The 25,698-nt window shown below is 44.9% G+C and overlaps 7 protein-coding genes across 7 annotated transcripts; 4 read left to right on the forward strand and 3 right to left on the reverse strand.

Moving 5' to 3' along the window:
* Positions 1-4,108: 4,108 nt before the first annotated feature.
* CCR75_000853 (uncharacterized protein) lies at positions 4,109-5,759 on the reverse strand (the record flags this gene model as incomplete). The annotated part of the gene is made up of 2 exons (XM_067958959.1): positions 4,109-5,370; positions 5,452-5,759. 2 exons carry the CDS (start codon positions 5,757-5,759, stop codon positions 4,254-4,256), a joined length of 1,425 nt encoding a protein of 474 aa, XP_067819556.1. The 3' UTR covers positions 4,109-4,253.
* A 250-nt stretch (positions 5,760-6,009) lies between these two features.
* On the forward strand, positions 6,010-7,779 carry CCR75_000852 (uncharacterized protein; the record flags this gene model as incomplete). The annotated part of the gene is made up of 5 exons (XM_067958958.1): positions 6,010-6,083; positions 6,152-6,198; positions 6,254-6,300; positions 6,376-6,444; positions 6,522-7,779. 5 exons carry the CDS (start codon positions 6,010-6,012, stop codon positions 6,606-6,608), a joined length of 324 nt encoding a protein of 107 aa, XP_067819555.1. The 3' UTR covers positions 6,609-7,779.
* Positions 6,715-8,682, reverse strand: CCR75_000851 (uncharacterized protein; the record flags this gene model as incomplete). The annotated part of the gene is made up of 1 exon (XM_067958957.1): positions 6,715-8,682. One exon carries the CDS (start codon positions 8,680-8,682, stop codon positions 6,715-6,717), a length of 1,968 nt encoding a protein of 655 aa, XP_067819554.1.
* A 234-nt stretch (positions 8,683-8,916) lies between these two features.
* On the forward strand, positions 8,917-13,946 carry CCR75_000850 (uncharacterized protein). Its single transcript, XM_067958956.1, has 2 exons — positions 8,917-11,476; positions 11,554-13,946. Exons 1-2 carry the CDS (start codon positions 8,930-8,932, stop codon positions 12,568-12,570), a joined length of 3,564 nt encoding a protein of 1,187 aa, XP_067819553.1. The 5' UTR covers positions 8,917-8,929; the 3' UTR covers positions 12,571-13,946.
* On the reverse strand, positions 12,975-14,876 carry CCR75_000849 (uncharacterized protein; the record flags this gene model as incomplete). Its single annotated transcript, XM_067958955.1, has 1 exon — positions 12,975-14,876. The coding sequence occupies one exon, from the start codon at positions 14,874-14,876 to the stop codon at positions 12,975-12,977; it is 1,902 nt and encodes a 633-aa protein (XP_067819475.1).
* Positions 14,877-18,890: 4,014 nt separating this feature from the next.
* Positions 18,891-20,069, forward strand: CCR75_000848 (uncharacterized protein; the record flags this gene model as incomplete). Its single annotated transcript, XM_067958954.1, has 1 exon — positions 18,891-20,069. The coding sequence occupies one exon, from the start codon at positions 18,891-18,893 to the stop codon at positions 20,067-20,069; it is 1,179 nt and encodes a 392-aa protein (XP_067819476.1).
* Positions 20,070-20,898: 829 nt separating this feature from the next.
* CCR75_000847 (uncharacterized protein) lies at positions 20,899-22,743 on the forward strand (the record flags this gene model as incomplete). Its single annotated transcript, XM_067958953.1, has 1 exon — positions 20,899-22,743. One exon carries the CDS (start codon positions 20,899-20,901, stop codon positions 22,741-22,743), a length of 1,845 nt encoding a protein of 614 aa, XP_067819481.1.
* Positions 22,744-25,698: the final 2,955 nt, after the last annotated feature.

Genomic DNA, 25,698 nt, shown 5'->3' on the forward strand with positions numbered 1-25,698 from the left:
TTCAAAGCGCCAGATAGGAGTCGATTGACTTTGAACGGACGGCTAAGAAGAACGACAACGCGTCTATAGCTCGAATGAAATACTTTGAATGATATACAAGCAATGACTTGAAATTAAGAGTGTCCTTTCCTTGTTTCTGGTATCTTGCCTGAGTGGTCTAAGGGGCGGACTTAAGATCCGCTAGACATTACAGTCTGCGTGGGCTCAAACCCCACAGATACCAAGCGTCACCCGTTGCGCCTCGAGCAGCTTGGAGGAGTCGAAGCTGTGCGAGTGGCGCAGCAAATTGGAGTCAGCCAGCCGTGCTATTTCAGTTTTGAATGGTTGCAAGAAACAACATCTTTCTATTTGTATTTCAAGGCGCCAGATGGGAGTCGATTGACGTTGAACGGACGGCTAAGAAGAACGACAACGCGTCTATAGCTCGAATGAAATACTTTGTTTCATATACAAGCAATGACTTGAAATTAAGAGTGTCCTTTCCTTGTTTCTGGTATCTTGCCCGAGTGGTCTAAAGGGGCGGACTTAAGATCCGCTAGACATTACAGTCTGCGTGGGTTCAAACCCCACAGATACCAAGCGTCACCCGTTGCACCTCGAGCAGCTTGGAGGAGTCGAAGCTTTGCGAGTGGCGCAGCGAATTGGAGTCAGCCAGCCGTGCTATTTAATTTTTGAATGGTTGCAAGAAACAACATCTCTCTATTTGCATTTCAAGGCGCCAGATGGGAGTCGATTGGCGTTGAACGGACGGCTAAGAAGAACGACAACGCGTCTATAGCTCGAATGAAATACTTTGTTTCATATACAAGCAATGCGTTGAAATTAAGAGTGTCCTTTCCTTGTTTCTGGTATCTTGCCCGACTGGTCTAAGGGGGGGAGTTCAGATCCGCTAGACATTACAGTCTGCGTGGGTTCAAACCCCACAGATACCAAGCGTCACTCATTGCGCCTCGAGCAGCTTGGAGAAGTCGAAGCTATGCGAGTGCGGGTGCCGTTGCACTCCTGGCAAACGCACTTTTTTTTACCGCACCAGGCTTTAGGCACTGTGCCGGTTGATGCGACGCTTGACTTCCTGCCTGCTCGCTGTCCGCTGCCACAGTCTCTCGGCTCTGTGCAGGACTATGGAACACATGACTACTTGTCCTTGCCCAGTCTTCACAAGCTGGGTAGGAATTCGTGTCACCTGACATCCAGTCGGTACACTTTCAACTACACCCGGCTTGAGGTTCTGGGTAGATTTTTGTGACGTTTGACATCCCGTCAACGCACTCTTATCTCTGTTTGTCATGACATCAGTTGCATACACCTCTTGCAGGAGCACATCCTTTCCGGTGTCCTAAGTAAAGTTAGCAACTGTGCGTGTACGCCAGTCTATCCATGGTTGGTGTTATTCCAACCATAGCATGCCTAGGATGAGGTCATACGGACTCTCGATACCTAGCACTGTGAACTTCTCTTTATAACAGAATTCACTGAAGCTGAAGGGGGGTTCTCCCTTAACTCCCTCAGACTTAACGAGCGCGCCGTTCGCTAAATGAATGATCGCCTCTTCTCGCTTGCCATCTGGCAAAGCGACCCAAACATCGCCGGCCTCTTTCTGAATGCCGCGAGTTTTACAAAATTCTATGATGCAAACGAATCCACTAGGAGGGTCATCACCTGGTCATAGTCTCGTACTTGAGCGCTATAGACCAAAAGGATTGAATTCTGAAATTTCGGTACATCAGGGACTATGCTACCCATTTGTTCGATAACTTTAAACTTAGGGGTAGCTTCATAGTCCGCGTCAGTAGGGCATCCCGCCCCAACTGCGCTCCTGCATTTCCCGAACCCTCAGTGGTCGATGCAGAACTGACGCGTATCACACGCTGGTTTTTGCCATCACCCTTTGAATAGGGAGTCCTCTTACTGGGCGTTTTAGCACCAGCAGGGACCCTGGCATAGCAGCGAGCCATCATATGACCGCGCTTGCCGAATGTAAAGTAGACTACCTCTGCATTGCCCAACTCCATGGGAGTGGCATCTGTCCTCTCGGCCGACGGCTTGTACCAAGCGGTTGCCGAGGCACTGTTGTAGGTTTGCTCCAACAAAGGCAATTTGGATTGCCTCTTCCATCGCCGACGGCAACTTTCTGAAAAGGGCCTGTCGCGATGCGCCATGCCGTAGTCCGTTTATAACGTGGGCACCTTAATGTCCTTCGGAATTGGACCTACGGAAAGGGAATGCCAACAGCAAGCGCATCTCCTGCACATACTTTTGCAGAGATCGCTTCGCCTGCCGCGCTTTAAAAAAGCGCGCCTGCAGCAACACCTCGTTGTTAGAGAACGACTACGTCCGCCATGAGCGCCGAGTAAGCCACTCTGTGGCCTTACCGCGCAGGTGCGACATGGCGTACGACACCATCCAACTGTCTCTCTCGATGACCTGCGCCACACCGCCTTTTTCCACGACTAACAGCCAGTGAACAATCGTGTGCGCTGCAGTTCCATCGAATTTGAGCGGGGCCTTGGCTGAGGCAGCGGGGCAGAGAACATCTCAACAGTCCTGTTAAAAGCCTCGCTCCGAGCCTGCTCGCGCCTCAGCTCATCCTGGGTCTGAGTTTTGGACTCCACCGCAGCATGGCTCTATGCCTCGGACGTGGCTCTCCGCTGTCCGAGCACGAATGCCTCAAACTGCTTCAACTGAGCAACATGTTACTCAGGAGGATTGCCGAAGGAGCCTGCCTGACCAGGGCTTGTTCACCCGGTCCCTGCGACAAGTGCTTTGCCTCCTCCCGATGATGTTCAGAGAGGTGGGGCAAATGAGCTCAATCGATAATAAGGCTCATCTTCACGTACACGCCCAGAGATGCAGGTCGTGTGAAGGATATCAAGTGCTACCAAGTGTAGGCGGGCACGTCTTAATGTGGCAACGCTCTACTTAAGCACGCACCCTAGCACAGCGAGAAGCGGGTTGACCGTCTACTCTCGCGTGCAGTGAATTTGTTGTGGTGTGCGCCTTAGCGACCTCACTCAACGCACAAAATATTCTGGTATATGTGTCGTCATGGGAGCGATGATCCGACTCCTCGCGCGCAGTTTTCAAGTAGGAAGTAGTTTTGAGACTGATTTATATTTAAGTGCATTATAAATAAATACCTATTTTTAACTAATTCTAAAATGTCATCTCTTTAGATAACACTAATATGTATTGCGAGCATATATTTCTAGATATCTCGCGTAACGGATGACGTTAGCCGTCATCCCGCTAATGTGAATGCCCTCAGTGACATTATGTAACGGGGTGTATCGTTACATTAAATTAACACTTGAAGGTTGTTAATTAATATATTATCTAAAAGGAACATAATATTTGGAGAATATTACTTTATATAGTAATGTTTAGAATTCTTATCCATAAATAGGTATAGACCATTATATCTATTTATTCCGCAGATTGATCAGCTGTAGATGTAACAAAAGAGAGAGACAGATAAGATAAGATAAGAATTCAGTTGCATGTTTAGCATTAGTTTATAATTAAGTTAGAGTTAACAGATAGAAAGAAAAGAATTTTTAAAATATTAATACAGTTTTCATTTTACCCTCTTTAAGCTAGTTACCTTTGCACGTACTAGTGTGCGTGAAATAATGTAAGGCACCCACTCGCAACTGAAGCAGTGCGAAGTGGACTTGTACTGAAGCGCCCCGTTACACATTACATACACGAGAATGTGGGTCACAATGTGAACCACACCCAAGTGGTAATTCCAATTACATAACTTAAGTATTTGACCATCCCTTAGGTTCACATTGTCTATTTTAGGGAGATTGTGCAACATTAGGGCAACTTAATTTCGTAACATAAATAGCGAACGTATTTATTCTAAATACCTCGGCTCGCAGATGATGTCAGTCCCGAACGTCATCCTTTTTGATGTGAATGCACCACATACACAAGGTTGGGTCACGATTTGAACTTCGAGTTACAGGTCAATGAATTCCCACTAAGCTATCTTTTCTAGGAAAAATATTATTTCAACCTCATAAATTAATGGACCTCGCCGTTAAGTGTACTTAACGGGCTAAAAAAAGAGATAGAAGGGAATGAAAAAGCCAAATTAAAATCTCATAAAACGAAAAACTTTTTTGTCACACTCTTGATTCGTCGCGATTTGTTGCTAAGTTTCTTAAACAATCCTGTAAAACCAAGACTTTTTCAATCCTTCCATTGCTGCTACTTGGCTTGTGCTCATCCATCGAGAAGCAATCGTCTCATTCCGAGTCTTCTTCCTCCACGGTCCGTCGTTTCTTGTGGCTCTGAATGACCATTTCATCCTCTTCATCCTCCTCTTGTCCATCATCCCCGCCAGCATCATTGTCACTCTCACTTTTATCCGCTTCACGCTTTAATGCACTTTGTCGTTGGTTACTGCGATACTCATCAAAGCCACCACCAGGCACTGGACGACGAACTCCCGGTTTACGTACGATTCCAACCACACTTTTACGCTTTCCAAACTGCTCTTTAATTGCTCCAACATGTTCCTCATCATCGTATTCCATAGCATCAAACCCTTCTTCTAAAAACTGCGCATCCATACGAGACGATCGTTCGCGATCAAATTCATACCCCTGCCGTGCTTTCTTTCGATTCTGAAGCCGTAGCTTCTCGTCCGTAATTTTAACCCGTTGTTCCTGTTCCCGTTCCCCATCAAGCTCGGAAATGTACTCTTTCATCTTCTGGACGCTCTTATTATGCTTTGCACGCATTGACATGGTAAGACTCTTGTGGGACTTACTCGCAGTAGTCATGGGTCGAATTGTAAACTTCTCCTTCACGCGAGCGTGGCATTCCAATACACTCTCTTGTCCTATCACGACATCGTGCGTATCTTGAAATTCGGGACTATCACTGGCCATTTCATTCACAAAAAGAAAAGAATTTGAAAGCTTTTGACGCGAAAGGGTCAAAGCTTCTTTGCCTACAAACATGGTAAACGTGCCGTCTTCCCATTGTACGAGCTTCGTATTGGATTCACGCAATGGTACCTTGGTTGTCTCGTGTACTACCACACGACCTGAAACCGTGTCGCGCTTGTAGCGCCACCGTACGTAGTTCCGATACAACATCTCATCGGATGGATTGTCCATTTCAGCTCGAATCGAGTCGTTTGTGTATGGTTCCGGCACAAGACGTAAGATATTGGGCATCTTGGTGATAAAGTACGTCGTTGTGCTTGGAGCTTTGGGGGTTCGTGGGAGCCAAATCGTAGTGGCATATCGACTGTCTACATCGCCACTTTTAGAGAGCGTACGATCCGTATTCTCGTCTCCAAAAAGATCGTCCGTCGTGCGTCCCGTATCGCGTGCAGGGGACTCTTTTACACCGCTAGAGTATCAAATGTACACACACACACATGGTGTCAAAGACTGTAGTAACAAGCTATTGAAAGGAAAAAAGCGAGCGTACGAAGCTTTGAATTCTTCTTCTTCCGAGTCATAATCCGAGCCAAATAAATCTTCAATTTCCTTGTCCTTTTCTTCGTTCTTTGGCAATAAATTTGTCGTCATGCCAATTTTCTTCTCGTTTTGTCCGTCAAAGAGATCGCCCTTGTCGATTGATTTCGTACGATCACCGTTCTTTGCATCCATATAAGTGCTACGATTCGTCTCTTTGTTCGTTTCCTCGTTATTGTACGGAACCGACGAGCCACCGAGGTCAAATTCATCTTCGCTATTGCTACTACTACCCGATTCCGCTTTAGGAGACAACGCCATGACTTGTTTTAATATAAAACACACAAAACACCAAATAGTCAACCCTTTTTTTCCATCGAATTGGGTACAACACACCCATTTTGTTGCCAACGAAAGATGGAGCAGATTCTGCAAATGCAGGATGATATCCACAAGCTCCGGAAGCTCATGGATGTCGTGTTTGAGAAAATGTAACCCACAAAAACACAACCAGTCGACCCTTTTTTCCATCAAATTGGGTACAACGCACCCATTTTGTTGCCAACGAAAGATGGAACAGATTCTGCAAATGCAGGATGATATCCACAAGCTCCGGAAGCTCATGGATGTCGTGTTTGAGAAAATGTAATGAAACTATGATGGTAACAGAAGCAAAAACAAACGCTTATTCAAAGTCCTGACTTTTGTACTAGCGAGAACCAGTCCGAGCAACAGCCGTACGATACGACAGACGCCTACGGTGCGTGGCAAAAACCCGGCAGTCGTGCTCTCATTCTTAACAAATCTATTGACAGCGGATAAAGATCGAATTGTCGAAATGCTTAATCGACTAAGCTCGAGGGTGTGTGTCTCGAATCACAATTCCTTATGATTCCCACCACACTTTTTCACGCGAGTTGTCGTCGCTACTTTCTAGATGGTTGACGCTGATATGTCGAATCTGACTGCGATTCCGACTAAAGATGCCACAGTAGAGGACATTGCGGTACGACAAAAAGAGAGACAACAACACTTGCTTTCATCGTTTTTATTTTTTTATTTATTGCGTATTTTTTGGATTAGGAACTCAAGCAAAAGATTCATCGCATTGAAGTCGAGCGTCAAACCATTAATCGACGCGCGGGGGCATCTTTAAAAGGAATGTTGTAACCCATACTCGCCAATTTCCTGCTCCTACTTCTGCTCTTTCGTCGTGTATACGTGCCTACGTTCCAATAACCTCCCTTCCAATCGCACCCTCTTTTTTTTTTCTTCTCTACTCGTTAAAGTCAAATTCATGGGAATTCGCCCAAATATCATTGGTAAGCGCCTTGACAACATCCTTCTCTACTACGTGACTTGGTGATTTCTTTGAAACTACCGCGGCAGCCATTAATGGTGACGTGACCTTCGTTTGTTTTGCATGCTCCACCGTCTCGGTAATATCCCATTCATCCTGTGCCACTTCATCCGCAAGTTGTTCCCATAATCCCGTTGTTTTTAAATAAATCTCGAGCGCCGATGCACTTTCAAAACGATCTTCCCCCGAAATGGCGGTTTTTGGATTCGCACTTGGCTTAAAGTAATCGTATTCAAACCGTCCAGGGCGATAATACCATCCACGTGCCAAGAGTTTCTTGAGCACCGTGCCAAACTTCATACTCGGGACTTTCAAAACCTTCGCTTGAGTGATTAAAGGGCTACGAGCCACGTCGCCTCGTGTCGCTTTTTTTGAAGCTTTTTTGACCTTCTTGGGCTTTGGAAGACTGGATAACCCATACAAGGCCACACTCCGTTTCCGTGCGGCTTGTTGCTCTAAGCGTTGATGATGACGTTCGAGTGCAAGTTCTCGCTCTTGTTCAACGGCCACGTCGTGTTCGTTTCGAAGTTCGTTTTCAATGCGTTTCCACGTTCCACTGACTTTCAAGAAATCTTCGAAATCGGCTTGCGAATGAAAATAATTGACATTCAATGCTTTTGTCGCTTTTGTATACGTTGGTGCAAAGTAATCGTACTCGAACGTGCCACTTTTACAATGCCACCCCTCAGCTTGTAGTTTCTTGTACACAATACCAAACGAACATCGAAATTCAGGCGCAAGAAAGTGAAACTCGTCCAATGAAGTGGTGTTTTCCGAAACACTAGGCTCGTTTGTTTCTTGTTTTCTTAAATTCGTATGCTTGAGAACGACTTTGCTGGGTTTTCCTTTCAACGATCCAGAGGATCGTTTTCCTGAGGAAGCAAGTTTACGCTTTGTACTCGAAGTCGTCGAAGCCACTTGTGTATGCTTGGCAGGGGTGACAAAAGAAGCACTTTTAGCAGTAGTGTCTTGAACTCCTTTTATTTGTTTCACTGCAGGTGATGGGGTTTTAAATAACGAAGTCTTGGCTTTCGTGAAAGTCGATTCGACCTTTGGCAAAGGTGCGAATGAAAGGACTTGAAACCCTTCCACGGACTCCCCAAGTGGAATGTCCCCCACTTCTTCTGCCAAACATTGTAATACGGCTTTCTTTTTGCTTTGAAACACGGTTTCGTTTGGCTTAAAATCTTCAAATTTGGTCTGTGGCTTGACATACCACGTTTCGGTGCCACAAGTCATTGTAAACCACTTGAATTCGTTTTCAGCAATGGGCCAGAGCAGGTCCCAAAGCCCATTATCATCGTGCTCATCACCCGTGGTTGCACCGACTAATTGAATGAATTTCCAACAAGCTTTGCGTTTTGAGTCAAACACGTTGATATTTGGTTTGAAATTAAAGAATTGTACGCCTGGCATGGCACAGAATAAAGTATTGAGACCGTGAGCGATTTGCCATCCATCGGATTCCACTAACTTCGAGACGCTCGGGAATACGCGTGTAAATTTGCCTTCCGGTCCTTTCGCACGAAATTCATCGAGGGGATCACTAGTATTCTCGGTTGTTTTGAAAGGCTTGACGACTTTGGTCGGTGAAGGAATCGACTTGAAGGTCGGGGAGGCGTGCGCTTGAAACGGCGCGTGTTCCTGGGTAGAAGTCGATTGATTGTGCGTGGAGTAAGACTTTACGTGCGCTTTGATAAGCGACTCATTAAAAGTCGTGTCGCGATTCTCTTGCATGAATACTTGCGTGCTTAAGAGTTCAGCGTCAGGATCGGGCTCGCTGGAGATCGACTTTTCCTCACATTTCTCCTCCATCATTAATGCTGTTTCTCCGTCTACTTGTGCAGGCACTTTGTTGTCAAGAGACTGGAGTACAGCCGTCATGCACTAAAAGCTCTTTGGGAGCAAGTCGATCGTGACTATTACAAGTTTTAAGGCTTGATAAAGTATTGGAATCTTCATGAAATGGTACAAAACTATTGGCGCCAACGATTTGAGCCCATTATTAGAGTCTTAAAAGGGCACAAATACTCCCCTTTATTTATCCGAAAGGTTTAAACGACAAAAAGCGCGCCAAAGGGACGTCCTGCATCTCATTTCTCAAGGATTTCAAAGGTCTTTGATCCAAAGCATGACGCGTCATGATTGCGAACAACATACGACGTTGCAGTGGGTAAAGTTGCGTAGTATGTCTTTCTTCTGGCCAGCGTGTGTGTACAAGAGCTACTCGGCTGCTGTCGCCCACGCCCACGATGTGTGGACACTACGGAATGCAAAGCCTGTGCTTGACACCGAAGATTGTGTGCTTTACTTCTTTGGCGTTGGACCACGTGCCTGTCACGTAGTGGCACCGGGTGCATCGCCAAGCTTGCAGCTCTGTGTAGTACACGAGGAAGACCTGACGCTCGCCTCCTGGACAGCTCCTGATGACTTTACGAGGCTTTGCAAGAACCTTAATATACCCATGGCGATGATCACTCGTGCGCAGAACAACGTCTGTTTCATACGAGCATGCAATGAGGCTAGTAAATACGCCAATGACGTACACACGAATGAGCAAGCCGCAGCGCTATTTGTGACGTTTCTTTCCATGGCGAAAACAGCGCATACAATCGACAAGGCTATTGTCGAGCAAGAAACACTTCCTCTTTCAACGACAATGCATCTCAAGGCTAGCCAGAACGTTCCTCCTTCCACAGTCAAGCACACAACAACCACAACAAACGTTCTTCCGCTTTTAAAAACTCCCGATAAAACGACTCTTGTCGCAACGTGTTGGTCTCAAATGCTCCAAAATGGTTGGGAAACAATGACACAAGGAGACGGACAAGTGCTTTATAAAATGCCAAATACGCGTTTTGTAGCGTTTAAACCAAATGTCAATCTCTTTGACTCACTTGAAAAAGCTTGCGTACACTACATACGGGATTGGATCCAACAAACGCGCTTAAACAGCTCTACTGAAGCAAGTAGTGACTTTATTGCGTTGTTCTGGTCCATGGCGGCTGCTAGTGGCTGGGAAAGTATGGAAACGACGACCGAGACGTTGTATAAGCACGCAAATTTGCCATTTGATCAATGGGTGCCGAATGTCACGATCTTTTGCTCGAAAACACACGCTGTGGTCAAGTTTTTAGAGGAAAGTGGATTTGTGACTTCTTGTGACGAGTTGACTGCAAATACAATTGAAAAGTGTTTAATTACGCATTTGAAAAGGAAGGAATTGGATCTGGAATTGGAGAACGAGGAGCTCCAAGTCGAAAAAAGGGAGACCAAAGGTTTGGATGAAGAAGCGAGCGAAGATGAAGACATTTGCGAGAGTACGGAGGTGGTTGCTACCGTGGCTGGAACGTCCGTGATACAAGACATAACAACCAAGAAAGACAGTCCTTTGAAAGCTTGTAAGACGACATCAAAGTCTTTTAAAACGATGAATTCAATTGCAATGATTCCTGTGTTTAAAATGGCCTTTGGAAAGCTCGAGTGTGAATTAAAGCGTCGTGGATGGTACTGGAAAAGTGGCGGTCTTCAGTGGAAGTATTATCAGCCCTATTGCAAGACGAAAGATCCAAAAACTCTCGAGCCAAATGTCGATTACTTTTGTGGTCGTGAAAACCTCGAGACGTATCTCGATCGCAGTGGGGAGTATGAACATATTCGTGCCAAATTAGAAGAAGCGCATAGACGCCAATACATTGTCGAAAGCGAGAGTGAAGACGAAAACGACCTTGTTGTGAATGAACGCAGCTCCTTGTATGGTCCCCACTCTCTTAACGAGACAACGTTCTCGTTAAAACACCGTCCTAATCGATCCACGTCCATCGATCCTTCCAAACGTCCTCGCTCGAAATCAAGCGGATTTTCTTCCCAAACAACGCTTGCCGAGGTGAAATTTGGTGAAATTTGGCGCGTGCTTTCGGACGATGGATGGCACTATCGGTATGGAAAACTCGAGTGTGATTACTTTAAACCTCATTGTGCAAGTACGAACGAGGGGATTCCAGGACACGACTACTTTCGAACAAAAGACCAATTGATTGAATATTTGCATGGTAGTGGCCTTTGGGAAGAAACAGCGGCACGTGTTCGAGCGGAAGCGGCCATGAGCTCGAGTGATGGAGAAATCAGCGAAAACGACGACGAGGAGACATCTTGTAGTCGTAAACGAAAGCACAAAGAGCTTACCCCTGGCTTGAGTGATAAGACAAAACGCAAGAGTTTAGATTGGACACCAATGGAAAAGGTTATGACATTCACAGATTGTCAAAGCGAGGAAAAAGACATGGGAACAATGTCACCACCAACAGTGGAAACGAATGAAAACGAACACCACGGGAGAAATCGACAGCCATTACGTAACCTTGCAAATAGCTTTACCCCTTCACCAATACCGAAGGAATCGAATCTGGACTGCTTGAAGAATGCTGTGACTGAGAAGGAACGAACCAACGAGACTCTTTTGAGTACGTTGGTACAAGATGCAATGAAAAAGCTCACGTCTGCTTACATTCCACTACATTTTCGATATCGTGAAAACGAGTTTCACGAGATTAAAACATTTTTTACGTCTTGTTTTCAAGAAAAGAATCGAACGAGTTTATACATCTCTGGTGCACCAGGGTGTGGCAAAACGGCTTTGTTAAAGGCTACTCAATTGGAAATCAATCAACTCTATCAAGTACGTATTTCTTGCATTTAAACTCGTAGTCTTTGAAAAAACAAAACACACAGTAACTGTTTGATTTGTGTGGATAGGAATGCTGTCCAACACAAGCGAATGAGCTCATTCGTTGCCATATTAATGCCATGACTTTAACCAACTCGTCCGGACTTTTCCGTCAGCTTGCCAATATTATGATCTCCAAGTCGTTTGGAAGCGAAGAGGAAGCTTTTAAAGCCATTGAACGTGCCACAAGTCGTCACCTCAAGACATCAACAACAATGATTTTAATTCTCGACGAAATCGATATGCTCTTGCAACACAATCAAATTGAAAAGGATCTTTGTCGACTTTTTGAATTGGCACATCGACGTTCGAATCGCTTTCTTCTCGTCGGAATTTCAAATCAAGTGGATTTTACTGAACGCTACCTTCCAATGTTGCAACAACGATTGCCCGATTGTGTGCCTCACGTCGTGATCTTTAAGCCCTATACGCATCAAACGATTGAACTGATTTTGATAGATCGTTTAGGAGGACAAGCACTTGCGTCCAAGATGGTGAGTTTGCATGGTATTTCGTTTTTGGCGCGGAAAATTGCATCTACAAGTGGAGACATTCGACTTGCCGTTGATACGTGTCGTCGCGTATTACAGCATCACTTCAATCAAACAAATCAAGCCAATGCTGAGAATCCAATTGATGAAAACGTAGTGGAACGACCACTCCCATTGACAGATATGTTGCGTATTATTAAACACGCGTTGGAGTCCAAAAGCGCGCTTGTGATTCCATCGTTGCCACGTAATTTGCAAATGATTCTCTTTGCTTCGATGCGACGACTTATTGTACGAAGCAATCAAACAGAGAGTGAGACGATACCGCTTGTGACGGTCGAGGATCTTTATTTGTGCTATTGTGACGTGAGCAAGGACGTGGGAGTGTTGAAACCACTCTCGGAGCGCGAGTTTAAAACTGCGTTAATGACGTTGAGTGAAGAAGGTCTTGTTGCAGTGGCGGAATTACGAAAACACTTGGTAAAGGTCCTTTTCAGTACGAACGATTTGCTACAGAGCTTTCGCAAAGATCCATTCTTTTCACGACTCGTATAATCGTGTATACCGCGTCGTAATATACCGGAAATTGCGACACCCTTTTTTTTTAAATTTACACGACTAATTTACATTACGAATCGAAAAAAGGTGCATGTTCGTGGAAATTTCTGGCCCCCTTCGCTACATGTCACAGACGTGATGAGGTGACGTGGTTAAGTTGCGGGATTTGATCTCGAATCACCTCACGTGAATAAAACCTTAGTCCATCAATACATACATGTCACAGCAGTATTAAAACTAGGTTACGCCATAAAGCCCTTAACTTGTAATTAATAGTAACCCATCGATGTAGATTCAATAACTCTTTACGTTCAGGATGCTCAAATTCCTGACTCATATCTCAACCACATTACAATCTACACGTTCATTTCGCAATGGTCTACTTGCTTGGAGACTTCTCTTTAGTTATGAAGCACCGAACGAAGCCAGTGTTTCAATGACGTGTGTGTATTGGACTTGACAATACAGGTCCGATCGCTGCTATTCTTGCCACTCTTGCGGTGGGAATCGTTGCCAGACGATGACCACGATCGACTCCGAGGTAATTGCATCTCTAGATCCACTGCAGTACCCATTGACGACGCAAACGATGTTTTCTTCTTCGCGACCACACTTTTCTCTTCCAATTTGTGTCGTGTTTGAAACGGTTTCAAGCTCGCATTGCGAGATACTAAAAGCTTGACAGTCTGAAATTGACTCATTCGACTAGCTTTCAGTAATGGTGACTCGTTTTCTTTCGTCAGGGCATGAATATCCGCTCCAAAGTCAAGCAAACAAGCAGCTACTGCTGTATTCCCACGCTGAGACGCCAAATGAAGGGCCGTGCAGCGATCGTGAGTTACTTGATCCACATGCACGTGCCCCGCGTCAAGTAATACCTTGATACACGCGAGTTGATTCTCCTGAGCAGCAATGTGTAATGGCGTCTCCCCACTAGGACCGACGGCCATACACGTGGCTCCTTTCTTTAATAAAGCTTCCACAACAACGTCTTGGCCTCGAGCACACGCCAAGTACAAAGGCGGAATCCCGCTACCATCTTTTGCATGAACATCCGCCCCATTTTCAATCAATAGCAACACCATCTTGACAGTTCCATTCTTAATGGCTACATGCAGCAGCGAGCTCTGAGAAACACTCTCACGAGCATCAAGTAGCAAGGAAGTCCTATAGAGCTTCAAAAGGCATTTTAAAAGGCACGTATCTCGCAACTTAACGGCTTCAAACGCGCAAAAAATCACCTTTTGCTTGGAAACACTCGTCTTGCCATCGCCTAGAAGCATAGAAATAAGCTCCAAATGCTTGCCTGCCGCAGCAGAGCACGCTTTTTGCAACAAAATGCTTGAAAGGAGAGGCACGGAAGCACTTTCAATAACCTCAGATCCGTTCTTGTGGAAAAAATGATGCATCGGACTTGCTCGTTTCTTCGCATCAGCCGTGGCAAATTTCACAACAATGTGAATCACATCGGCATACCCAAGCGTAGCTGCCATGATGAAAGCGTCTTCGTCAATTTGTGCACCATAATGAAGTAATAATTCCAGTAAATCCAACTTGCGATTCTTTATCACGATACCCAAGCACGTCAATTGGCGTGTACGTGCATAAGTCGCATCAATCGTTCGTCTCGTATCATTACGACAATGACTTGAAAGAGGCAGTCTTGGTCTGGACGTGAAGCTTCCGCTATTGGGATCAGCGTGGCGCTTAAGTAGCATCTTGACAATATAAAGATCTCCTACTTCACACGCAACTTCTAATGGACTACGGCCACACGCACAAATGGAATTCACGAGTTTCAATAGATCTGCACCAACATAGAAGCTCAAAAGGTGTTTCAGAGCCTGTCGCTCGGCCCGTCGACAAATTGCGTGAATAGGCGATGGCATCGTCTTGATCGTGTCGGTTCGTTTCACACCTTGGCACTCGCACGGTTTTTTTACGCTTGTTTCGAGCTCGTTACGAGGCGCTTTCTGTAGAAACGAGACTTTTTTCTTTTTCTTGAATGCGACTGCTGAAGGCACTTCCTCGCTGGTTAATAAAGAGGCCGATGCGGACCGATGGCGCAAAATAGACGACACACTCGCGTCGTGACGTGGAGACAGTAATACAATCGGTTCCGGCGTCGTACGAAAGGCCGGACATAACTCAATAGTTTGGTGTTCGAAAGCCACAAAAGGACGCTGGCGCGAGAGCTCGGCACGTCGGGGGGCATTCAAAAGTGCTTCAAAAGCCTGCGGCGCGTTGGTAAATGCAGACAACGAAGTGTCCAGCTTCTCGCTGGCGAGGACCTCGAGCGGCATACTGTGTGTCCACGTCGATTTTGAGATGCCGTCTTTCGTTTATTAAGAACGAGGCAGTTAGCGGAGGCAAGCAAACGCGAGAATGGTGACAAATGCAGAAGGAAAATTGCAAAGTGTGATGGCCAGCGGCGACTAGTATGAAGCGTACGCCAGGCCGCACTGTTGTATCTCGGATGGGATTTCTGCATGGTTTTTGGAGTTTCGTTTCAGTGGGCTCACTGGACTCGGAACGGCAAAGAGTGCTGGGGGCAGTAGCCGTCTTTAAACTAAACATAGCGCCGCACATGACCCCATCAAGGCTTTTTTATCTCGCTGACCTGCTGTTGACGCGGCATTGCCCTTAGGAGCGTCGTCGCAATGCCGCGCTGATCGTAGGCATGCATGGCGCATACCGTAAACAGGGCCTACTTCGTCTCGAAAATGGAGCTACTTCATTTCACTATGCCACAACGCCTGTCCACGAGAAGAGGGGAGGGGGGTACGAAAGGTTACGATTTGTCCAGATTGATCGAAGCGACTGAAAAGAAATGGCGTCGCCTTTGCAGGAACTGATTGCGCAAGCTAGTGCTGGAGAAATATATGGAGATTTTTTTTTTAATTTTTGTTCAAAAAGAGAGTGCGGCCGTTTTTTTGCGGACGGCTGGAGCTCCTCTAGACGTGCGACTGAACTGCATGAACTGGCATGAGCCTCCGAGTCGGCGGCAGGGGGCTGGACTCTCTGAACAAGAGCTGACCGCCGCGGTTGGGTTTTGTCAATTGATTTGCACAAACGGGGCCATTAGAAAATGTCATGAATACAGTATTGTACTTGAAGTATTACAGTCGCAAGAGAGCCGTCGACGAAAAAAGAGGGTTCATTGCGGGCTCTGTTAGCAACTTTAGTTTTTATTTGGCTGCCTTTGCGTTGGGTGCGGACTAAAGGGACGGACTGATGTTGTGGTGCTAGTTATGCACTGGAAACAACGAAAAGATACGATGACTTAGGCCGTACCACAACTAGGAAAGCCGCAGCAGCTGCCGTGGGAGGGGCAATCCCTAAGATATAACTAAAGACTAAGATCATCAATTCAAACACAGTGGGATTTTTTTGGATTTTATTTTATCAAAGGCTCGAAAGGGAAGTAAAAAAGATTATGCGATTCATTTAACTATATCGCGAAACGCTGATACTTGTTGTGAGCGACTAAGCTGTAACTGCAGCTCAGATTCTACAGCATTAGATGTAATTACAATCAGATATCTGCTGAATAGACAATTATTTTTAACGGCATTTTATTACAAGGCGCAAAAAGTAGCAGACAGGATACCGAGCAAGACTTTCTTAAAGTTCCATAGTGAGACGTGGCTGAGCTGTGCTACTATTTCGTTAACGTCACAGGAAGCTGTACCATCTCTTAATGCTGTGGCGTATAGAATGACCGTAAAATATTAAAATTAGAGACAATTTCTCTTCATTAAATTGCAAGTAGATATTGTAAATACTCAGGTTTCGAAGATTAAAATTAGTAAAGCGGCATGTTTCCCTCGTGCCGCATGCTTTGTCAGCTGATTCTACGAGTTTTACATTAATTCGCAATTTCACAAGCGAATATTCCAGTCTGTTCAGTATGTGATCTTGGTCAGCCTTTTTATTAAAGTATTTTTCTTAAAGAACAATAGTACGTAATAAGGTAATTTTGTGAAGTAATCCCCATTCAAGTTTGGCCGTGCTTCTAAATCTTAGTGTCCAAGTCTAAGTAGCAGACAATAAAGTCAGTCAAGAACCTGCAAAGGTCAGTGCTCGGCGCCTAAGAACATACAAGTCTTACTGGCACTTATTTAAAAGCCTTTAAGTCTTGCGGTTCTATCTATTAGCAGCATTTTACCAAGTTTAAAAGCAACTTCACGTCAATAGATATCGTAATCTGCACTAAATCCATGATGGCTTGCTTACAGTTTCCTGACGCTTATTATTCTTTTAGTTTATATCCAATTGCGCAACACCGATAAGGAATCACAAGAAAAAATCACTTCTAAATCAGTTTGACACAGTCCAAAAGTTGCAAGCCCAAATGTTCTAGCAACGAGCGCCTTGTAGCCCAAAGTCTGTGAGTGTCAATAAACGCGCACACGGCCTCGTGATCTTATATTTACGTCACAGTGCCAATTATAACCGCTATCATACACACTATTTCGCTACCACTGCGGCCCTCTCGTGTCAAAGCACCATCATCTGCTGCATGTGTTTACAACAAGAAGCATGATAGTCAGCACATTGGTACGAGTCCTGTGACGAAGAACACCGTTCGGCACGTCGAGCTTTAAGCTGAGGCTGTGAGGCATTTCGGATATTGCCTGAACCACTGAATAAGTAGTGCAGACGTAGATGTCGATCAATCCTTGTAAGTAGTGCAGAAGTAGATATCGGTCAATTTCTTGCCATATATAAACGCCAACTCCGGCCCCGTCTTGCCCATATTGCTATCAGCGTGAGGAACGCCAAATAAGGAACCAAGAATCATCATCTTGAACGGTATGGCTGGCAAGAAAGAGAAACCCAATAGACCAAGATGAAGCCAAGCGTCCCGACAAAGCACGTATTATTCGCCCAAGCGCTGAACCTCCATTTTTTTCGCACAGGCAACAGGAACAGGAGTGATACGGCGTTAGTTAGCAGCACGAGCAGACACTTAAAAGTAGCCACAATTGCCGCTGTTGACGCTTTTAATCATCTTTACGGCTGGACGACGACCCTGACGCGAGAGTTGGTACGATTATTTCTGTCGGTATCAAGTTGTTAATTTTTATCAAGCGCCTTTTGTTAATTGCCGAGTGGACAATTGTGATGTTTGCAATACATGATATTGAAATTTCTTTGTCATTTTAACAATTTAAAAATTACCAATGATGACTTAACTTTCCAAATCGAGTGCTTAATCTTTAAGAATTACAATAAGCATGTCCAAATTTATCACAGGTTTTTCTGCAAAAATGAAGTAGAAAGTTTCACCAATCCATATAATCCAATTTTCTTTAAGCAAACGACACGCTTCAAGCGTCAACGCAGCAGATTGGGAAAGCGCATTCCAAGGGAGCTCTTAGACAGTCTAAAGTCACCTTGATTACTACAAATTTCTTTGCCAGGGATGACTGTACTTAGAGTCGCGACTTAATCGGCAATTTTATTTTAATTTAATTGCATGCAGAACTTTCAAGTGAGTTGCATTAAGACATCTTTCCGGCTAATTGCTTACAAAGTAAGAAAATATCGGAGTGCCTCGTCGCCGACGGATTTAAAATGGTGAAAAGGTGCCGTTCATATCTATCACTGTGGAATGGCTACAAGAATCACGTTGAGTGACACCTCTGGAACAAACAAGCTGGTTACACTTAGGCAGCCACACATTTTTATACTCCCAGCACTTTGGTTGCTTCCTGGCAACCTATGAATTTGATCGGGATACAAGTACCACTCAGCCGAAGATCTTGCGCGCACAAATGATGCTAACAAGATATTGTGTCGGTTATGGGAGAGTAGGCTCAGTGCATCGGACAAAAAAAGCAGAACATAGAATAATAATCCACAACTTGGCTCGGGATGGCGACACTACACGTGAACCTCTTTTAACTTCACCACGACGCCAAAATGCGTTACCAAGCTGTATGGGATTTACTTTGACGCCCTCTTCAGACAATTCATGTTTTAATTTTTTGCTTCCTACGACTTATTATTAGATCGTACCGAGAGTAGAAAAAGCTTAACAAATAAGAAGTAATCGAATTCAGGTGAATGGAATTATCTAACGTAACCATGTCAGTCGCAGCTGCTACCAAAGTTATCGGGTACTATTTTAGAATCAAAATGTGATCTATCGTGATGGGGGCACAAATTCTTTTCTCGTACCAGTATATTTTCTCGGGGTGTCAAATTCTGTCGAGCAACGTCAATTCTGTGCGTCAGATTTCTTCTTGTTTTCCAACTCGACATTATAGGAGCGGCGCATATCACGTGGATAGGCGCAGAACTGAATTGTGATGGGCGGCGTGTACACGCGTGTCCGTACTATTTCGTCGCTACGACCTGGAGACCACATTTGCATCTGGGATTACAGCCGCTGGCCTTTTTCGTACCAGCACCATGGCATTGTGTGGGCCTCGTCCGACCAACTTCAGGACATTCGTGTGTGCCACGTGTGGAGCCCTTTGGAGGGCTACAAGGAAGCTCAGGCCGATTCTTATTTCCGCATCTCGACGCTAGAAGAATTTTTATACCACCGCAGTCAAAAGCATCTTCGCCTTGTAGAGTATCACACATCAGCGTTTCGAGACTTTTTATCCAAGTGGGGCGAAGTGCATCGCGGCAAATCGGACTTACCCGAAGTCGTGTTAGCTCGATGCAAATTCTTACTTGGTCTAGGCAAGGGCGACTTTAATATTTTTACTCAGAATTGTGAGCACGCGGCTCATTGGTGCAAGACTGGCCAGCAATGGTCCAAGCAATTACTGACTGCGGCCAGTGGCCGTGTGCCCTTTGAAAAGCGCCTTGCTAAAGAAGACGTGATTGCACTGGAGACGGAGATTAACGAGATCAAAGCCGTGTCGCGATTAGTTGTGAATAACGTGCTAGGACTCTCCGAGTCGAAGGTCTATCTTCGCGTACAGGGCAACAAGTACATTCGGATTAAGGAAGACGGACGTCACGTGCATGTGGTACCTGAAGGAGATCGACCGGAAACGTGCGGACGCACAGCTTTTCGACTTGAATGCTATTCGAAGCAGTATAATTGTGTAAAAGTAGCGTTTTATCACGAAGATTCCGGTCGCTACATGTTTAGCCGCTCTACGTTTTCATGTTTCCGAGACTTGCGCATGAAAAAGGCCACTTGTTGGCGTGGTACGTCTGGCATGCGTTGGGCGTATGCGTTAAGTGGTTATTTAAACAGCATGAATCAGCATCGCCGATATATCGGAACCCGGGACGACGGCCTGCTGGTAGACGTGAGTCTTCGAGAAGATGCCTCATTTGTTGAATTTATTCCGTGTAGACCCTCGGAGGCTGTCGCCACGGAAAAAGAAGAATCGCATGTACCGCCAGACATAACGCTGGTAAAGCAAGCGTACAATCATGCCAAGAGCGTAAAGGAGACACGATCACAAAGCATGCTTGAGTTCCATGAAGAGGAATGCGGACTGCAAGGCGCTTCTTTCCTTTGAGTATGTGCAGGAAAAGGGAAACCGCACTACTTCAAGTTTATGACATGTTTTAGATTAGAGGATCTGATAATGTGACGCGATGTAGAAACGGCTTTTTTTCATTTCTAAAACGAAAGCACATTCCTCAAACTGTAATTTTACCAATGTAAAAATAACGGCACTACGTGCCAGTTTCTTCAAATGGAAAAGAGGCGTTAAATCTCGTTAGAAAAAGCCGCGAGTTGCACTACGTAAATTGCAAGCCAGTTTTCATTTGACAACCCGTGTCGCGCCTCGAAAACTCATCGTTTAATTATTGCGCGAATTGACGCGGTCAATAGTAAAACCGAGACTGCGTCATGTTGTTACTGCCATGACGTATAATCCCTGAAGAATTCTGTCGCACATACGTTGATGCTAAAAAAAGGGTCAGACTAAGTTAATCGAGGGTTCAACGGATCAATGTCTATCACATGGCGGGCGGCCCGACACCCTCTCAGACTACCGTTTCTTTTCAGGATTGTGGCCACATGAGACGTTTGCTCAGACATTTACAAATCATACTAACGTGCGGGCCGGTACATTGAATCTCGGCAAGACGAAACGGTAACTTTTTGCATGCGAAATTCGTGCCTTTTTTCTGCCAAACCTAGGCCATCTCAAGCCTTCTCTTCAGACTCATTTATCTTGAGATTGCATACAGATAGATCGATTGGACCTCTTTTTGCACACAAACCAAATCGACTTCTTTCCAACCCTACGCGAAAATTCGTGATAGGCTCACGAGCCATTTTGCAACTTTCTGTTTCGCTGCCGCATTCACTCTTACGAAAGTTGAAGTTACACGAGAATGAATGTCATTTACTCGGTTAAGGATTATGTAAGCAATGTGTTTTACCAGGACTCGAACTCCGGCGCCATCGACGTCGTGGCCGTGCAACAGCCCGACGGGACACTTCGGTGCTCACCCTTTCACGTGCGTTTCGACGAAGCAAAGCCGATGGAAAAACAGCAGGTTCGACTCGAAGTTAATGGCAAGGTCGTGGAAAGCGTCAGCATGAAGCTTGGCTCTAATGGCGAAGCCTACTTCGCTCGTCACGTCGAGCTTGAGAAGGACGAGTTAGCCTCTCCTACAACCAGCCCATCTAGTCATAGGATCCATCAAGACACCTATGCGGCATCAGACGCGCTGAAGCCACAAGATGAGAGCGAGTCGAACGATCGGTCAGCATTAGAACCGGACGCCTTCTTTAGCAAGCTGCGTAACCATGACTTCGCAGATGAATACTCAAGTGTGACTAAATCCTGCACGGTTATGGATATTGCAACCAATAATGCTTCAGCTTGGGACGACAATTTGGACTGCAGTCACCCGTCTATGTCCCTCTGTGGCCATTTGCTTGACCAAGCAAAAACCAAGAGTGATGTGCATCGGATTTTTTTTGCTCACCTCGTCGCATTTGACAATTTTCGAAATCATCCCGAAATTTTAAAAAATTCAAATTTGCGCTTTTTTGTCGGTGACAACATTGTACCCTACGATGCCGCCATTCAAGCATACCTTGTGTCTCGCGTATTATTCCCGTACTCACAGCACTTGCGTGTTGATACATCCGCTGCCAATCGGATGATATATTCCTCGGATTCATACAGCGATCATATCACGAATCAGACGTCGAATTCGAGCATAGCGCACTCAGTATCGTGTGGGTCTACTCCATCATTAGAAGCCGAGTACGAGAATTACAGTGATGATGACAATTCGACACAAGATACTGCCAGCGTTACGAGTGAAGAGTACGTGGAAAAGAGCTTTGTGCCGTCGGCAGACGAAATGCGTGACATGAGTCTTCGCATTGGAATGAATGAAATCGCATTTGTGCTACAGTCGCACAATCAGGATGAAGTTGCTCGTGTGTCTGCAAAATTGTACTTGTGGCCCGTTACAGCAAAACTTGTGATAGTACAGATCGATGGAGCCATTTTAAGCAGTGCGGCTTATGGCAGGATGTTCCAGCGCCGAGATGCGGCGGCAATGCACCCCGGAGCAGTCGAGTTTTACTCAAAGCTCGCTCGAATTGGTTATCACATCGTCTATGTCACGTATTTCGGTCTTTCGCAGGCAACGTTGCTTCCCACACTTGTGCCTCAAAACACTGGAGATTTTGGAGAACCGGCATTACCCATGGGTCCAGTACTGCTGTCACCTGACCGGTGTCCTGTGAATGATCGCACAGAAGCTCAAGACTTTCAAAAGACCGCATTACGTGACTTGAGTGCTCTTTTTCCACGTGAAGTCAACCCATTTTACGCGGCATTTGGCACAAGTTCCATTCACAGCACTATATTCTCTCAGGTGGGAGTGTTTTCAGGAAAAGTGTTTCTCGTGGATCCGTCGAACGGGAGTCTCCGACACTGGACTCTCATGGCTTTCCGCGAGTCGTACGCAAGTTTTCTTGCGCGTTTGGATACCATCTTTCCGCCGATTCAAAGTTTAATGCCACAAGACTCCGACTCTTGTAGCAGTAAACAACAGCAAGTGGTGCCACATGAGCGGATACCGCGTTGCATTAAAGCCACCTCATGTCGCTTTTATAATAAGATCGACTTGTTGCCACTTGTACCCTCCTGTAGCCTTTCCGATGAGGCATACAACGACATGAACTTTTGGCGGCTTGAACCAGGCCAAGTTTAGAAAAGCACGAATTTGTTGATTAGTATAATTTAAATTCAAATCTCTTAAATACGACATAGAAATCTGACGCAACTTACTTCAGCGGTGTGACTTGATGACAAAGCAATGAATACTCGATTTCTTCTTTTTTTAATACGATAAATTACACAGAGTATAAGAAGCTGCGTTTCGCATATTTTGCGGTAAACTGAAATTGTCACATTAATGTTGTGATGTAACGGGTTTTCCAATTACATAAACATGTTTTTCTTAGAGACATAAAAATATTATTTCCTGTAAAAGAAAATAAACAAAAAAGCTTGTTATTATGTTGTAATTTTTGAATTAATACTTCCAATATATTACCAAATTAGGTAATATTAACGCAATAAGACATTAGTTCTATTAATTGGTTGATTTAAGTCAAAATAAACCCCGCCAATCGTTATAAGACACAATTGTGCGGTGCGCAAGAAGGCGCCATACTTAGTTAGCTATATAAAAATAAGTTCAGTAGTAGATAGAAGATTGTTCCGTAGGAAACTAATATAATAATACATTTTTACTTTCTCTTTATTCTAAAGGCTTCTTTAACAGTAAAGAAACGTGTGGTTGGAATCTAGTACACGTTAAAGGGTTAGCAGCACGATGATGATTTAATCGTACTGGATGTGGATGACAAATACAATGTCATCCTTTGATTACCCTGCTCAGAAAGTACGAGCCATGTATAGATTGGCAGCATCAAGCCGTGACGATGCCTGTCTCTTGTTCATCAGATATTTCGTACCACTCAATTTATTCAAGTGGTCAAACTTCGACGCTGCCTGTGCTTGTGTACAGCCGTCGGGATCTAACTCCATAGTATGTTCAGTAGTTACACTTAGGTCTTGTGCAGTCATGCAAACGACAGACCACAAGTGAGGCCATCGCACTCCTTCGTAGGACATCCACACGCATGTCGACGCTCCAAGGCGTTCGTCAGTTGGCCAATGGGAGTGGCTAGCAATGCCACAGATACTTACTGATGCCCCTGCGACATTTAATAGATATGTAATCAATCTGTTAAGTTCAATGCGGGATTTCGCACCGAGCTAATTTGATGACGTATTCGATCATAGCAGAGCAGTGAAGGGAAAGTCGAACGTTTAAGTACATCGTACCCATGCCCGAAAGGTTCTTACGCCTATGCGTGAGCATAAGTTGTATGCAAATCTTTAAAGTGTATATTCGCTGCAAACAAAATATTACTTCCTGAGGTGCATCGTGGGTAAAAACGGTGTATGCCCTGATCCAAAAAAAGATCAAGGCGATCACCGACTGGCCTGTGCCAGTCATGTAAAGAGACTTCTAAAGGTCCTCGGCCAAGCGACGTACTTTTATAAGTATTTTCTCGATTATGCCAAAATGACAGCAGTTTTCTTTGTGGAAGAAATACGTTAAGTAATCATGGAATGCTGATTGTCAGCGTTCCTTTTAGGGTATCAAGCAAAGCTTGGTGAAATTGCTAATCCTGGCGATTGCTGAACAAGACAGACCATTTGATGTGGTCTATGACGCCAGCGATTTTGCACTCGGCTGTGCGTTAATGGGATATGACGCAGACGGCGCAGAACGCATCAACTGCTATCAATCGAGTCAGCCTCAACCAGCTGAACGCAATTATCCAGTGCGTGACAAGGAACTCCTTGCCATAAAATATGCACTGGTTACGCTCAGGGTCTATCTCTTTGGAAATAGACCGAGTATTGTATATAACGGACCATGCGTCTTTACGCACTACCGTAAACAGTCCACACTCTATCAAAACATGATGATCGTCTTGCTTTGTGGAGTATAAATGCTCCGTGAAATACAAATTAGGGCGACTTAATGTCTTCGCTGATGTCCTTTCGCGCCGGCTCAATTTTGAGCCGGCTGCGCAAATCAACATTGAGGATAATTCAATGTTGCAAGAATAAGTGTTCCGTCATCAACATTACCAACAACATTAGAGAAGCCTGTTAATAAGATAAGGCTTTAAAGATTTAATAGAACACCTTAGAGATCCATCGAGTCGATTACAGTCAAAGGCTATGATCGTGTCTTTGTTGACACGATATTTCAACTCCATGGTTATCCCGCGAACTGGTCTCATATCGAGACCCTAGATTCACGGCAAAATTTTGGCACTGTGTTCAAAACACCTGGAACACAGTTGGAAATGTCATTTTTCACCATCCTGACACAGATGGTCAGACAGAACATGCAAATCGTATCTTCGAATAGATACTTCGCGGATACGTGCGAAATCTTGCCAATGGTAGAATTTTTCATAAACAGTATAGTGCATGCTTCTAGAAAGCATACATGAATGGCTTATGCCATCCACGTATTACCACCTTATTTGAGAGCGACTCTTATTTAAAAGAGAGGATGAGCAAAGAACTTACTAGCTCTTCCTCATCATGCATTGACCATAAGGCCAAAACGAAAAGTTTCAACTTTTGCTTAGTCAACAGTGAAGTGGACAAACTCAGTAAGGGCAATAATGCCATTAATGACTTTACTAACGAGACTGAAAGGCTTAGCACCGAAATTAATGATTTGAGTGAGAACAATAATGCTCTCACAAGAAGGGGACTGACATCTTCGCAGTGCGGATAGGTCGCGCTCAAAACAAATCTAAATTCGAGTCAGCAGGTGACTTTCTGCTGGCTAGAGAAGCAGTGGTTCATTTCGTACAGGATTCCTTCGCTGATGCGGTGAATCGACAGAAACGGAACTCTTACAAAAGTGGGAGAGAAACATTCTTCCATTTAATGTTAACGATCTAGTCCTACTGTGTACGGTTAATCTACCAGATTATGAAGTGACGAATGTGAGCAGTACTAAATTACTGCCCAGGTATATCGGCCCGTTCCGTGTGCTTCATCGCCAAGACTATACGTACACGATCCAGATGCCTCTTGGGATGCATACGCATCGTACGTCTTA

The sequence above is a fragment of the Bremia lactucae genome, linkage group LG9, assembly GCF_004359215.1.
Source record: "Bremia lactucae strain SF5 linkage group LG9, whole genome shotgun sequence".
Classification (NCBI taxonomy): Eukaryota; Oomycota; class Peronosporomycetes; order Peronosporales; family Peronosporaceae; genus Bremia; species Bremia lactucae.

Bases quoted from the DNA above. Each gene is read 5' to 3' on its own strand.
- CCR75_000850 (XM_067958956.1), top strand. From the start codon at position 8,930: ATGACGCGTCATGATTGCGAACAACATACGACGTTGCAGTGGGTAAAG. The intron at 11,477-11,553 runs GTACGTATTTCT...TTGTGTGGATAG, and splicing joins AAATCAATCAACTCTATCAA to GAATGCTGTCCAACACAAGC.